Here is a 13,757-nt window from a genome sequence, read left to right on the forward strand (position 1 = left end):
CCCGGTGACCCGCGTCCGGGCGAGGGAAAACGAAGTCCAAAGTTTGTATTCATCATAGGGGTCTTCGGGCTGCGCTTTGTCTGGTTCCTCATCTAGGACCTGTCTGCCTTGGGTGACCCTACCAGGGGCATAAAGCCCCAGACAGCATAGCTCCTAGGATCATTGGGACACTCAAACCCCTCCACCACGATAAGGTGGCTGCCCAAGGAGAGGCAGAATATTCCATTCCTATTCTATTGTTATAGCCACTAAGCATATTTAAATATGCTGAACTATGTATTAAAAACATTGTAGTGACTATTTGTCCCAAAACTTAAATTCAAAAATCAAAAAAGCTCAAAACTCGAAGGTGATCAAAACAAAAGTGAATCCAACTCAAATAGTCACCTGATGCACCGTGGATTCTGGTTTACGTAGCACAAAAGGATCAAAAAGTCAAATTATAGTTCTTTGGTTTTTTATTTTACTGTTCAGCCAAAAAGATACAGGCTTCTGCTCTGATTCCTGTACCTGTTCTCTGACTGATGACTGAAGTGACCGATTCTAAAGGCTGGTAAAAAACCTTCAGACCACACATGTGCATAATAAGCTACCTAAGATACCCGCATCCCAACCTGAAATTGCTAATCAAAGAACTTATTCTAAACAACAAATTAAACAAAAATTCTAATGATAAATCAACTAGAAAATAAATAATAAGAATAAACTAAACAATTTAAATTCTAAGATTTAACCAAAAAATGGGAAAATTGCTCCTACAAACGTACTTAAATAATACAATTGTTTATCAATGTAGCATTGATAGATGTTTGAATATGGTTTCCAGTAACAAAAAAGCGTGTTATGATCGATTAAATGCGCTGATACGTCATTGTGCCTGCTAAACACACTGAGTGGAGCGGTGTACCGCTCCAAGATGGCCGCCCTAAATCTCGTCAGCGACAATAGGCGAGAGCGATCCATGAGGCGTCTATCCTTATATTATGTCTATGACTTCAGCGGCTCTGACGGAGCCTGCACTGCTGTTGCTCTTCCTGCACTTTGGACTGAATCATTGTTCTAACAATGGGGGGGGGAACCTAAAAATGTGTTTTTTTCTTAGAGGAATGGCAGATTTACTTCGTTGTTTGTTTCTATTGCCTTTTTTATATTGACCTTGTTTAAATACAAATGTTTCTTTCATGATTTCTTTGTGGGGGAGGGGCAGGGGGTGAAGGGGCAATTGTAGACTTCTCCAAGATTGAGGGGGCTAAGGACCCGCCTTCCCTCCCTACGCATCATGTAACTTCGCTGAGGTTACATGATGCAGCTTTTTATTCAAACGAATGATAAGCCATCATTTTCTTGATTTTCCTACCACTATGTGGCGCCGCTAGGAATCGTGGGCCCCATGACAAAAAATTTGTTTGGGCCCCCCTGTGCAGCTGCTGTTAAATTCTTTTGAGTCTATTTCACCCATAAAAAGCATCACACTTTTAAAGGCTTGAATATAACTTAATTTCTTTGGTTCAATACTGATAATTAGCACATTATTTACTGCTCATGAATTTTACATTAAACAGTCCACATCCAGTAAGCAAGTAGGTTGCTTAAATTTTTTCTATTAGTTTTAGATGACTAAAATGTCTCTCCCAAAAGCAACGTGCAACTACACATAAACCAATCCAGACTTCTCAAAAATGCTATGTAGTTGCATTTATTCAAGCTGCAGTACATAACTTTAATAAAAAATATGTTTTCTCCATGTTTGTTAAATCTGTCACGATGTCATATCAGTTTGTTATGAGACAGATAATCTGTGAAAACAATCAATCTCCTCCATCTCCTTCCTGAATTACTATTACTGGTTAAAGTAATGCACCATTCTGACCAAAATAACCAATCAGAACTAGTAGAACGCTCTTAACACTGTGAATTAGCCTCATTCACTCACTGCTAAATGTACTAATGGTGGAGAAACAACTTATCATTACAAGAAACCATTTATCTGCCGTCATTGGTAGCTATCCTAACTGAACTGAGCATTCACAGTTTGAATCGGCACAGCTCTGTGCTACGCTAGCTGCAGCACGGCACAAATCGAGGGGGAGGAAGGATGAGCAGCACAACATGAGATTGTGATTGACAGCACTAAAACTCTCCTACCAATGACTGGTTGTCTCTAGCACTGGGAGAAGGCAGAAGAAATAGATTTTTCACAGATTATTTCTCATACCATACTGTCACAGCATAATGACAGTTTTAAAAAATATGTGAAAAAATATTTATATAAAAGTAACATACTGTAGCTTTAATTTCACTCAGAAGAGAATGGGTCAGGAGGGACGTGGGTTATATCTGCTGCTGACTGACTCGTTTATAAGTGGTAAAAGGTACAAGGGACAAGTTAAATATATGAATATGTTAGTAACTTTTTTTCTTATTTCATTAAAGCTAGTGAAATGGAGGCAAACCGTAGTTTGTAGCTAAGCTAACTATGCTAAATGGTTGATAATCTCACACAGTCTACCAACCTCTCTTGGAGAAAAACTGTGTTATAAATGAACACTCTTGCCTTTTTCTCTCTCTCTTCCTCTCTCTATTTTTTCTGAAAACCTGATTTTACAACTTTTCTTAGCAGCATAGTAACTGCCACAGTCGTTCTTGTTTCCTACTGTCTGCTACTACCAACATCACGCTCTCTCAAACCTCCAAGCAGGAACGAACCATTTCATACAGATCCAGGGTGGTTCAGGGCAAATATGGATGTGTGCTTTTTGATCTGGGAGTGGGAACATAACATTTTTACTGCTAAAAACAATCTTTGAAAATACAATATGATTAATTTTGTATTTGACAGGGCCCCGTTTTTAATTTTTTTTCTATGAACAAAAAAGTAATAATTAAATTGTGGAGGGCCTTATGTTGGTCAGGGCCCCTAGAATTATCATCACTTTTCCCCCTATACCGCGCCCTGTTTACGCCTATGCATTAATGCATTATCTTGTCAAAGCTGATCAAATGTCAGGAAAGATGTCACTCCAAAAACACGTCTAACTCAGCTAAATAATGCCGTGAATGATACATTGAGGTTTAAAAGATTATCAGATCTCGTGAAATGGCCAATAGTAGCTACTGAAACTCTCCAGTTTTCTCTATTTTCTGTCTGATGAACATGAATATTAGGAAGTGTTTAAGTGGCTGATGTCTTGATTGGTCAAACTGGTAACAGGAAGCTTTTAAGTCAGTCACTACTGTAAATCTTCTCTGTCTGTGACTGTATCATCTGAACTCTTTGTCTATTGTGAATGCATTTACTGGYTTAGGTGTTCTGACTACCGGGCCACGATTTTGCTTGTTCCCATCACAACATACTTTCACAGATATGTAGTTTTTCAATGTGTTTCATCTGTATATAATTAAAACAGGTAGTTTACCTAATCAAACCTGAACCCCTTTGCCTGCTAATCCCACATACTTCCGCACTTTGTGCAACACTCTGTAGTTTTTGATTGTTTTCCTTATATAATAAGTCAGTCACTACTGTAAATCTTTTCTGTCTGTGACTGCATCTGAACAATATCAATACAGATGGAATAATCCATATGTATTGTGTCTTCAGATAACACATTTTTAAGACTGATATTAAGAAATCACTCAGTTAAAATGTAAATGAAGACACTTGCTAACTGAGATTGTCACTAACCCTGGGTTTATTTTATCCTGTATTTATCTCTAAAAATATTAAGGAATGTTGAGAATAATACAGTGCTGTGAAAATATAGGAGCTCCTGATAGATTACGTTCTGTTTTTGTGCAAATGTTTTTAGATCATTTTACAATTTTGAAAATCAGACAAAGTTCTGTTCTGATCTAATACTAAATGAGGAAAATGGTTTATGGTGAAAAACAACTGATCAGCACAAGAGCCACTTTTGGATATTGACAATAAAATCATTGCAACTGCAGCTTGGATATACGTTTTGATCAGCTAGCGCGTCAACAACCACTTCCCTACTCAGCCGCTCAGCGACTTTGTTTGGCAGTCGCTAATAATTGTCAGCAAAAAAAACAGACACAACGGAGTTTCTCGCACAGCTGGAACGCCAACGCGAGCTCACACACCACCGCCACTGCACCCACGAAAGAGGATCTCGTGACAGAGAAGTAGAAGACGACAGTGGTATGTAACCTGAATGTTTGGTGCTGCGTATCGTTCTTCTAAGCCCACTTTGGTTCTGCCATGTGAAGCCATTGTTGTGCTATGTTTTGCTGTGAGATTGAGGCTGCGGGATTTTGATGTGCGAGTGTGTGCTGTGCCTGTTCGTGCGTTCAATAAAGTTTAAGGATTTGCTGTTACCTGGAAGTTTCCTTTATTTTGGATTAAAATGAGTGGATCATCTGCTGTGTCTGTTGTTGAAAAATCTGATAAGGATAAAAGAACGATTGTTCTCACTGAGAAAGCTCTCGCAAATAAAATTGAAACTATCCAAACAGAGCGGAAAAAGCATGTAAAGAAAATGAAAGATGAAATATCATCTCTCAAAGAGTTGATGAAARATGATAAAAATTATTCACAAGTAAAATCACAGCTGGGGATGAGTTAACACACCTGTTTAATGATGCTATTGTGTTGCATGAATCTTTGCTGYCTTTAATTCCGCTTGATGAGAAAGATGAACAAAATACATTTGTTGTATTCAGTATCACTGAATACAACAAAGGGTTTATTGAGGATGTTGAAATATGGCTTTCTGAAACAAATAAATCCTCAAGCAGACCATCCTCTGACATGTTACAGTCACAGGAAACTACATCAGGAGAAGAAATGGAGGTTCAAGAACAAATGGAGCCTCAGTTATCTGCTAATCTCCAGCATGACATTCAAGATTATGTGTTGCCATCTGACAGTGTTTCAAATCAAGGAAGCAAGTCAAGCTCCAAAGTATCATCAACTTCATCTGCACATCTCAGGGCAGAGGCTGAAATGGCTGCCTTGCTCACACGTCAAACTATGCTGAAAGAAAAACATGCTATTGAAGAACAGGAGGAGCAACTTAGAAAAAGAAGAGAGCAGCTTCAACTGGAAGCAGAAATRGCTGCAACTGCTGCAAAAGTAAATGTGCTGAAAAATGGATCTGCAGTGCGAAGCTCGGCTTCAAGGAAATCAAATGGAATGGAATCGTATTTTAAAACAAAAGGAAATACTATTGAAACTCTTAATGCAGATGCTAATAVTTTTGTTCTACAGACAAAGAGGAAAATAATTAATAAAAATGCAGAGCTTCAAATAAAACTAATGCAACAAAATGTGACAAAGAAAAGGTCTGCACTTGGATCCTCTCATCCTGTAAGCAGAACAATATCAAATATGCCTCTGCAGCAAGCTGCTCAATCAGCAACCAATGGAAATYTGTTATCCATTATGGAGAAACAAAATGAATTAACTTGCATGATGGTTCGTCAACAAAGTCTCTCTTCACTACCCAAAAGAGAAATTCATCCTTTTGATGGCGATCCGCTTCATTTTCGGGCCTTTATACGCTCGTTTGAACAGGTCATTGAATCAAAGACTGGCGATCCTGACGATTGCCTGCATTACCTCGCACCGTACACCAACGAACTTGTCAAAAGCTGTCAACATATGTCTGATGGTGGTGGATATGTAAAAGCAAAGACTTATGCTGTATGAGCATTTTGGAAATGGACATGTTATTGCATCTGCTTACCTGAATAAAGTTCATTCATGGCCATCAATTAAATCAGAAGATGGAAAAGCTCTTCAGGCATACTGTTTGTTCTTACGAGGGTTTTGTAATGCGATGGAGGAGGTTCATGATCTTTCTGAATTAAACACACCTGCTAATATGCTTGCTGTGATGAAAAAATTGCCATATAAGTTAAAAGATAAATGGCGAACAGTAGCATGTGACATTCAGGAGAAGCAGCATCGAAGAGCAACATTTATGGACATTGTTTTCTTTATTGAGCGTCAAGTCAAAATGACTACAGATCCTGTGTTTGGAAAATTAAGTGATGCTCCATCAACAAATCCATCAGCCAAGAGCACAGATGGAGGGAAACGTTTTTCTCGCCCAAGAACTACAGGAAGTAGCTTTGGCATCACTACTTCTGCTGTGGAGACAAATAATCCGTCAGAGGCTCAAGACCATCAGACTGAYGTGAAGATTTGTTTGTTTTGCAAAGGTGGACACAAACTGGAGTTATGCTCTCTGCTTGAAAGGAAACCTCATAATGAGAAGATTTCATTTCTTAGGAGAAATGGCATCTGTTTTGGTTGCTTGCGCACAGGGCACAGCAAAGAATGCAGAAAACGCCTTTCATGTAAAATCTGTGGTTTCAGACATGCAAGCATACTCCATATTTACAACCAGAAGAAGAATGGAGTTCAACTAACTACTGAAGCAGTGAAATCTCCTGTCACAGTCCAGTCTAGTGGTCTTACTGGGGCCGGTGAACAGGACTGTCGACTTCCCATYGTGCCAGTCAAGGTGAAATCAAAGAAAGGTCAACAAACACTGGAAGCATACGCCTTTTTGGACCAAGGGAGTTCAGCATCCTTTTGTACAGTGGGTCTTTTGGATAAGCTGAATCTCACTGGGAGAAAAACAAAGATTCTCTTGCGCACCATGGGACAAGAGAAAGTTGTGGACAGCTTCATTGTACCTGAACTTGAAATTGMCGGACTGGACAGYRAACTGTATTATGACATGCCTGAYCTCTTTACTCAGCATAAAATGSCTRTAGACCTGAGTARYATYCCAAAGCAACAAGACCTGGATATCTGGCCACATTTGAAGCGTGTTCATTTGCCAGAGATTAAAGCACAGGTGGAGCTTTTGATCGGCATGAACATGCCCAGAGCCCTAGAACCTTTAGAGGTCATCAGGAGCGAAGGTGATGGACCTTTCGCCATTAAAACCATGCTTGGCTGGACAGTGAATGGGCCGATTGATCGAGAATGCTGGGAAAGACCAGATTGTCTGTCAGCTGTCACCATGAACAGAATTTCTGCTGTTACATTGTATAATCTATGGAAGCAACAATTCAAGATAGATTTTCCCGAAAGCAGCCATGATGAGCAAATGGGGCTGTCAAAGGAAGACTCCAAGTTTCTAGAGTTGGCCAGTAAGACAGTAACCTTGCGTGACGGACACTACAACATTGCCTTGCCTTTGAGAGACCGAGACATAAGAATGCCTGATAACCGAGCAATTGCTGAACAATGGGCTTTGAGCTTAAAGAAAAGGTTCATCAGAGATAAAGACTTTCACAAAGACTACACTGCCTTCATGAAAGATCTTCTATCCAAAGGTTATGCAAAARGAGTGCCAACCACAGACTTGGAGCGCAGTGATGGAAAGGTTYGGTATATCCCTCACCATGGGGTGTACCGTCCTACCAAGGGAAAGATTTGGGTCGTTTTTGACTGTGCTGCATCATTCCAGGGCATTTCTCTCAATGCACAACTCCTGAGTGGTCCTGATTTAACAAATAGCCTGATTAGTGTGCTGACTATAATAATCCAGCAGACCTTGCCTCCAGGGGTGTGAAGGTACAGCAATTTCTACATGACACTACATGGTTATCTGGTCCTGCATTCCTTACACAGCCAGAGACAGATTGGCCTGTAAACCCAGAGAACTTACAGGAACTTCAACATGACGACCCTGAAGTCAAAGTGTCTGCTTCTGTTGATGTTTCTCGCGCACAAGATAATGATCATCCTTTGGCTCTTTTGATTCATYGTGTTTCATCCTGGACTCGTCTTGTCAGAGTAATGGGTTGGATTTTAAGATTCAAAACAATGCTCTTGCATCACAAAAGAAACAAGGCACATTTTCAGCCAGCATGTGAAACAACCCAGTCTGAAAGTGCTCATCAGAGGGGTGAGCTACATACTGGCTTTCTCTCATTGGAAGAGATTGAGGATGCTGAGATAGAGATAATCAAGTTTTGTCAGAAGGAAAGATATTCTGAAGAAATTTTCTGTCTCCAAAAAGGAGAGAATGTCAAACGAAGCAGCCACATATACAAGTTAAATCCTGTTCTGGTAGATGATGTGCTGCGTGTTGGAGGACGTCTCAGCAGGGCTGTCATGTCTGAAGATTCTAAACATCCTATCATTGTTGCTAAAGATCTTCATATTGCTTATCTTATTCTCCAATATATCCATAAAGAGGTGGGTCATGGTGGTAGGAACCACATACTCTCAAAGCTCCATCAGAAATATTGGATTCCTGGTGCTGGTGCATTGATTAGAAMGATCATGTCAAGGTGTGTGATCTGCAGACGGCTTCACGGAGCTGCAGGCCAGCAACAAATTGGCTGACCTGCCTGAAAGCAGAGTGACACCTGAGAAGCCCCCCTTTAGTTTTGTTGGAGTGGACTATTTTGGTCCATTTGAAGTGAAGCGTGGGAGAAGTCTTGTGAAGAAATATGGAGTTATCTTCACATGTTTGGCAATCAGAGCAGTACATATTGAGGTTGCCTCATCTCTTGACACAGACTCTTTCATTAACGCCTTACGACGTTTCATTGCAAGGAGAGGCCAAGTAAAAGAGCTGTGGTCCGATAATGGTACCAACTTTGTGGGCGCAGAGCGTGAACTGAGACGAGCGATCGAAGATTGGAATCAAGAAAAGATCTCTGATGCGCTGTCTCTGAAGGGAGTGAAATGGATCTTCAATCCTCCAGCTGGGTCACACCATGGTGGAGCATGGGAGAGATTGATCCATTCCATCAGAAAAGTTCTTAATTCTACCCTGCAAACACAGCATCTGGATGAGGAAGGACTACAAACTGCTCTCTGTAAAGTGGAGTCAATCCTCAATAGTAGACCTATTAAATTGGAATCCGCTGATCCAAATGATCTGGAAGCTCTAACACTGAACCATCTTCTCTTACTCAATTCTAATCCAAGTTTACCACCGGGTTTATTCCAGAAAGATGATATTTATGCACGGAAAAGAAGGAAACAAGTCCTATACATATCTGATCTGTTCTGGAAGAGATGGATTAAAGAATGTCTGCCTCAACTTCAACAGCGCCAAAAGTGGATGAAGATTAGATGAAACTTTGTTCCTGGAGATGTGGTCCTTTTAATGGATGACTCTGCACCTCGTGGTTCCTGGATCATCGGTAGAATCACAGAAACTGTGCCAGATAAAAATGAACTTGTACGTCGGTTCTGGATTAAGACCCCAACCAGCTGCTTATGCAGACCCATCACAAAGATATGCCTTCTTCAGGAGACCTTTGATCAATGAAGATAACTTGTTTGACTTAACTCTTGACATGACCTTTTGACTTGACTTTACCATAACTAGATGTACATCGCAGACTGACTATATTTAGGCTAAGTGCTGGTAACCTCTGGCCTATGACTGACCGACTATGGATGGACTATTTTGAAGAAAAGAAGAAATGATTGACTATTTGCTTATGACTTTCATGGACTGTTTGAATGTATTATGTTATCTCATTGTGTGTTTTGATGTAGTGTATATCTTAGGTTATGGTGTTGTATGAGTAATTATTACTGTGTAATGATGTAATAATTAGGGGCCGGAATGTTGTGGATAGGTGTAGCACGGGATCACGTGGTGTTATTAGTGATTGTAGATCACCTGTTGCTCTCCTGGTAATTTCAGTGAGTGGGTGATAGGGGAGGTCTACTTTTTGCTGACCGCTATGGTTTGTCTTATTAACACTGTTTAATTCTACGGATCCGTTTTTATGCTGCCTTTGAACACTGTTTGCCTTTTGGATATTGACAATAAAATCATTGCAACTGCAGCTTGGATTTACGTTTTGATCAGCTAGCGCGTCAACAACCACTTCCCTACTCAGCCGCTCAGCGACTTTGTTTGGCAGTCGCTAATAGAATATATTCCTGTTTTTGTAAATATGCTGCCTAAGGATACATCTCTGCTGCCACCGACTGCTTTGGAGGGGAACTGCTTGTTCCAGAGTTGAGAACAACTCTAGAACAAGAGTTGTTACTTCCAGACGGGAACAACCAATCACAAAACAAGGGTTTAATAATTGGCAAGCAGTGACCCAAAAGAACACATAGGTTTGAACAACAGAACTGAGACAAAAGTGGAACTTATGGAAATTGTAAAACTAACTTTTCAAAACAAAACAAAACGAAAACATACACTTACAGTCAAGCATGGTGTGGTCATATGGTGGTCTGGGCTTGTGAGTAGGCCACAATTCCTCCACAGCAATAAAATGTCAGTTTTTGCAAATGTTTGGGAGTTTTTGCTGCCAAGAGTGACCCAACACGGGTCTATTAGTTTTCATTTTGCATTTTTCAAATTCACATTGGTTATCTCGCTCTAATAATAAAGTGAGTTTGAGGACCTTAGCTTACCTTAGCATTGTAGCTTCACTTGGACTCAAAGGCAAAAACAGGAAAAGAGAATACAACTGGCCCGAAACACAGGTATATTATTCTTAGTGAATGTCCAGTTTGGTTTGTCTGAGTTAAAATGAGAACTTCTACCACATAGAAAGCATAATCACTAGAGTATACAGCTATCTCCACAACTACAGATCTGCAGATACTGTACAAGAGACTGTCGGTGGCAGAAGAGCTGGGAGGAAAGGTCAGCAAGGATCTCAGCATCATCCTTGAGCAGCTGGGGAACATGACACGCGCTGCCAATGTCAGCCACCTCTGGAGCAACATGTCCAGCAGCAGCAGCATTATGGGTGAGTAGCAGAGCACTCAGCCAGACCAGCCCAACACATTCTGTCACTAGTAGATTCATGGAGTGCTGTAGAAGAGCAAATACACTCAACAGGGTCTGCTACAGTGCAGCCAAGATTTTTGTAAACTTTCAATATTTCTTGGTCAGTGTGTGAATACGCACAACGAAAAGCATGTAGAAGCAGACTGGGTTAGCTCAGCTGGTGATGAAGGATGACATGAAGGATTTAACCCAAAGAGCCAAGCTAATTTTTTGAAAAATGAAATCTTCATCTCCATAAAGCTTGTCAGCAGATGGAAACATGAAGTGCTCCAAAACCTCCTGTTAGCTGCTGCATTGACCCTGCCCTTGATAAAACACAGTGGACCAACACCAGCAGCTGACATGGCTCCCCAGACCATCACTGACTGTGGGTACTTGACACTGGACTTCTGGACTTCTGGCATTTTGGCATTTCCTTCTCCACAGTCTTCCTCTAGACTCTGGTACCTTGATTTCCAAATGACATGCAAAATTTGCTTTCATCTGACAAAAGTACTTTGGACCACTGAGCTGCTTCTCTGTAGCCCAGGTCAGGCACTTCTGCCGCTGTTTCTGGTTGAAAAGTTTCTTGACCTGGGGAATGCGGCACCTGTAGCCCATTTCCTGCACACGCCTGTGCACGGTGGCTCTGGATGTTTCTACTCCAGACTCAGTCCACTGCTTCCGCAGGTCCCCCAAGGTCTGGAATCGGCCCTTCTCCACAATCTTCCTCAGGGTTCGGTCATCTCTTCTCGTTGTGCAGCGTTTTCTGCCACACTTTTTCCTTCCCATAGTCTTCCCATTGAGGTGCCTTGATACAGCACTCTGGGAAAAGCCTATTCGTTCAGAAATGTCTTTCTGTGTCTCACCCTCTTGCTTGAGGGTGTCAATGATGGCTTTCTGGACAGCAGTCAGGTCGGCAGTCTTACCCATGATTGCGGTTTTGAGTAATGAACCAGACTGGGAGCTTTTAAAAGCCTCAGGAATCTTTTGCAGGTGTTTAGTAACTACTTCATTGATTCAGATGATTAGGTTAATTGCTCGTTGAGAGAACCTTTTCATGATAAGCTAAATTTTTGAGATAGGAATTTTGGGTTTTCACTAACTGTATCCCAAAATCCGTCCATCCATTTTCTTAACACCCTTGGCCCTTAGTGGGATCGGGAGGGTTGCTGATGCCTATCTCCAGCTAACGTTCCGGGCAAGAGGCGGGGTCACCCTGGACAGGTCGCCAGTCTGTCGTAGGGCAGCACAGAGACAGACAGGACACACAACCATGCACACACACATTCACACCTAGGGACAATTTGGAGAGGCCAATTAACCTGACAGTCATGTTTTTGGACTGTGAGAGGAAAACGGAGTACCCGGAGAAAACCCACGCATGCACAGGGAGAACATGCAAACTCCATGCAGAAAGACCAGGGCCGGGATTTGAACCCAGAACCTTCTTGCTGCAAGGCAACAGCTCTACCAACTGCGTCACTGTGCAGCCCGTATGCCAAAATCATCAGTATTAAAACAATAAAAGACCTGAAACATTTCAGTTGGTGTGCAATGAATCTAAAATATATGACAGTTTAATTTTTATCATTACATTATGGAAAAAAATTAACTTTATCACAATATGCTAATTTTTTGAGAAGGACCTGTAATTGCTGATCTCCCAAATTGAAGCAAATCAGGGCTGATTTATTGGTGCACACCTGGAGATAAGCAAGTGTAGATAATGGATGGATAGTTTCAGTGAGTGGCCACAGGATAAGAACTCTACTTTCACGCTCAAATATTTGGAGCCATTCTAGCCCCGTTCTTTGTTCCCTTATTCTGGTAGCTTGGGCATCTGTCCTCTTGGAATTTTACAATGTTTTCTCTAAGATTTGTGTTAAACAGTTACTAACCATAACTAACTCAGTTACACTTTACAGGGAAACTACAATAACTGCTTAGACTAATTTTGGACCAGAAGAAATTTTTACCCCTTTTTTCTGTATAGTCAAAGGAAGACCCTGCTCCGTTTCACAGTGATCATGACATGTTAATCTAGATTAGCGGTTCTCAACGTGGGCAGTACCGCCCCCCCAGGGGGCGTTCAGAGGACGGCAGGGGGCGCTGGAGGATATTTTTACAAAAGGGGGGCGCTGGGATGCCTTTGGGGGGCGTTTGGTCGACGGTAAACTTTACACCTTAAATCCACAACAATACCAGTTTAGACTTTGAGCAACTTGGTAAAACTGTACTGTGTAACATTAAATCCTGCTTGGCTGCAACTGTATCGATGGCAGCTCATCTTCTATTCAGTGTTTGTAGCTTCATGGCGCAGTCCGCTCGCATCAGTTCAGTGTTACACCGGCTGATGACGCTGCTGTGATTCACTTTGTATGGTATTTATGTAGGCTACATATGTTTTGGCAGTTCTGTGATCATGTCAAAGCAGCAATTTATATTAAAAAGTGTTTTATTTCCGTTTGAAAGCTGCCCGCTTCCATGGAAGAACAACAGAAAATCGCTCTTATAAACATGAAATTACTTAAATCACGATGCCCTCACTTTGTGTCCCTCTGAAAAATGAACCCATTTAAATAAAGAAATCCCTCCATGGGTGATTCCTCGATAGAGAGCGTTCATTTTATAGCGTTAACACGGTGCTGTAAGTGGTCCGGTATGAAACGGGGTAATAGAACAACACAGCACTTTAAAATTTCAATAATCAGAATGTAGAAATTGTTTCCGTTGTTTTAAAAGGTTCATGTCAGTCTGCCTTTTCCCCATCGACATGTTTCCCGACCGCCCTGCACCTTAGGGAGTTAAAAAAACAAAACAAAAACAAAAAACCGCCGCGCACATTGCGCAAAACTCTGAAACAGGACAAGTGGGACATAAAACGGAGCGCCGAACTAGATGTGAATTATGGCATAAAAACAGAGAATCCGACGCTGAACAGTGAAAAATCAACACATGATGTGAAACACATGACGATTAGGCGGCGCAGCAGGTGATGAATGAATATTACTG

At 41.2% G+C, this 13,757-nt stretch overlaps 2 protein-coding genes across 4 annotated transcripts in view; one reads left to right on the top strand and one right to left on the bottom strand.

Annotated features, from left to right (window-relative positions):
• Positions 1 to 10,245, bottom strand: part of LOC103470996 (matrix metalloproteinase-17) — a 43,885-nt gene extending 33,640 nt beyond the window's left edge. Inside the window, 1 exon segment of the mRNA XM_074186865.1 lies at positions 10,170 to 10,245. The gene's annotated coding sequence lies outside the window, so the exon portion shown is untranslated.
• Positions 1 to 13,757, top strand: part of zgc:154054 (Alpha-1,3-mannosyl-glycoprotein 4-beta-N-acetylglucosaminyltransferase B-like) — a 45,581-nt gene that overhangs the window by 4,494 nt on the left and 27,330 nt on the right. Inside the window, exons 1-2 of one of the 3 annotated variants that reach the window (XM_008419748.2) lie at positions 10,244 to 10,453; positions 10,564 to 10,722. In XM_008419748.2, the coding sequence (XP_008417970.1) occupies positions 10,659 to 10,722 (64 nt within the window). In that variant the 5' untranslated portion in view covers positions 10,244 to 10,453; positions 10,564 to 10,658. Of the gene's footprint in view, positions 1 to 10,243; positions 10,454 to 10,545; positions 10,723 to 13,757 lie in introns of those variants that run through there. The other 2 variants (XM_008419747.2, XM_008419746.2) reach the window with 2 other exon arrangements.

The sequence above is a fragment of the Poecilia reticulata genome, linkage group LG10 (assembly GCF_000633615.1).
Source record: "Poecilia reticulata strain Guanapo linkage group LG10, Guppy_female_1.0+MT, whole genome shotgun sequence".
Taxonomy (NCBI): Eukaryota; Metazoa; Chordata; class Actinopteri; order Cyprinodontiformes; family Poeciliidae; genus Poecilia; species Poecilia reticulata.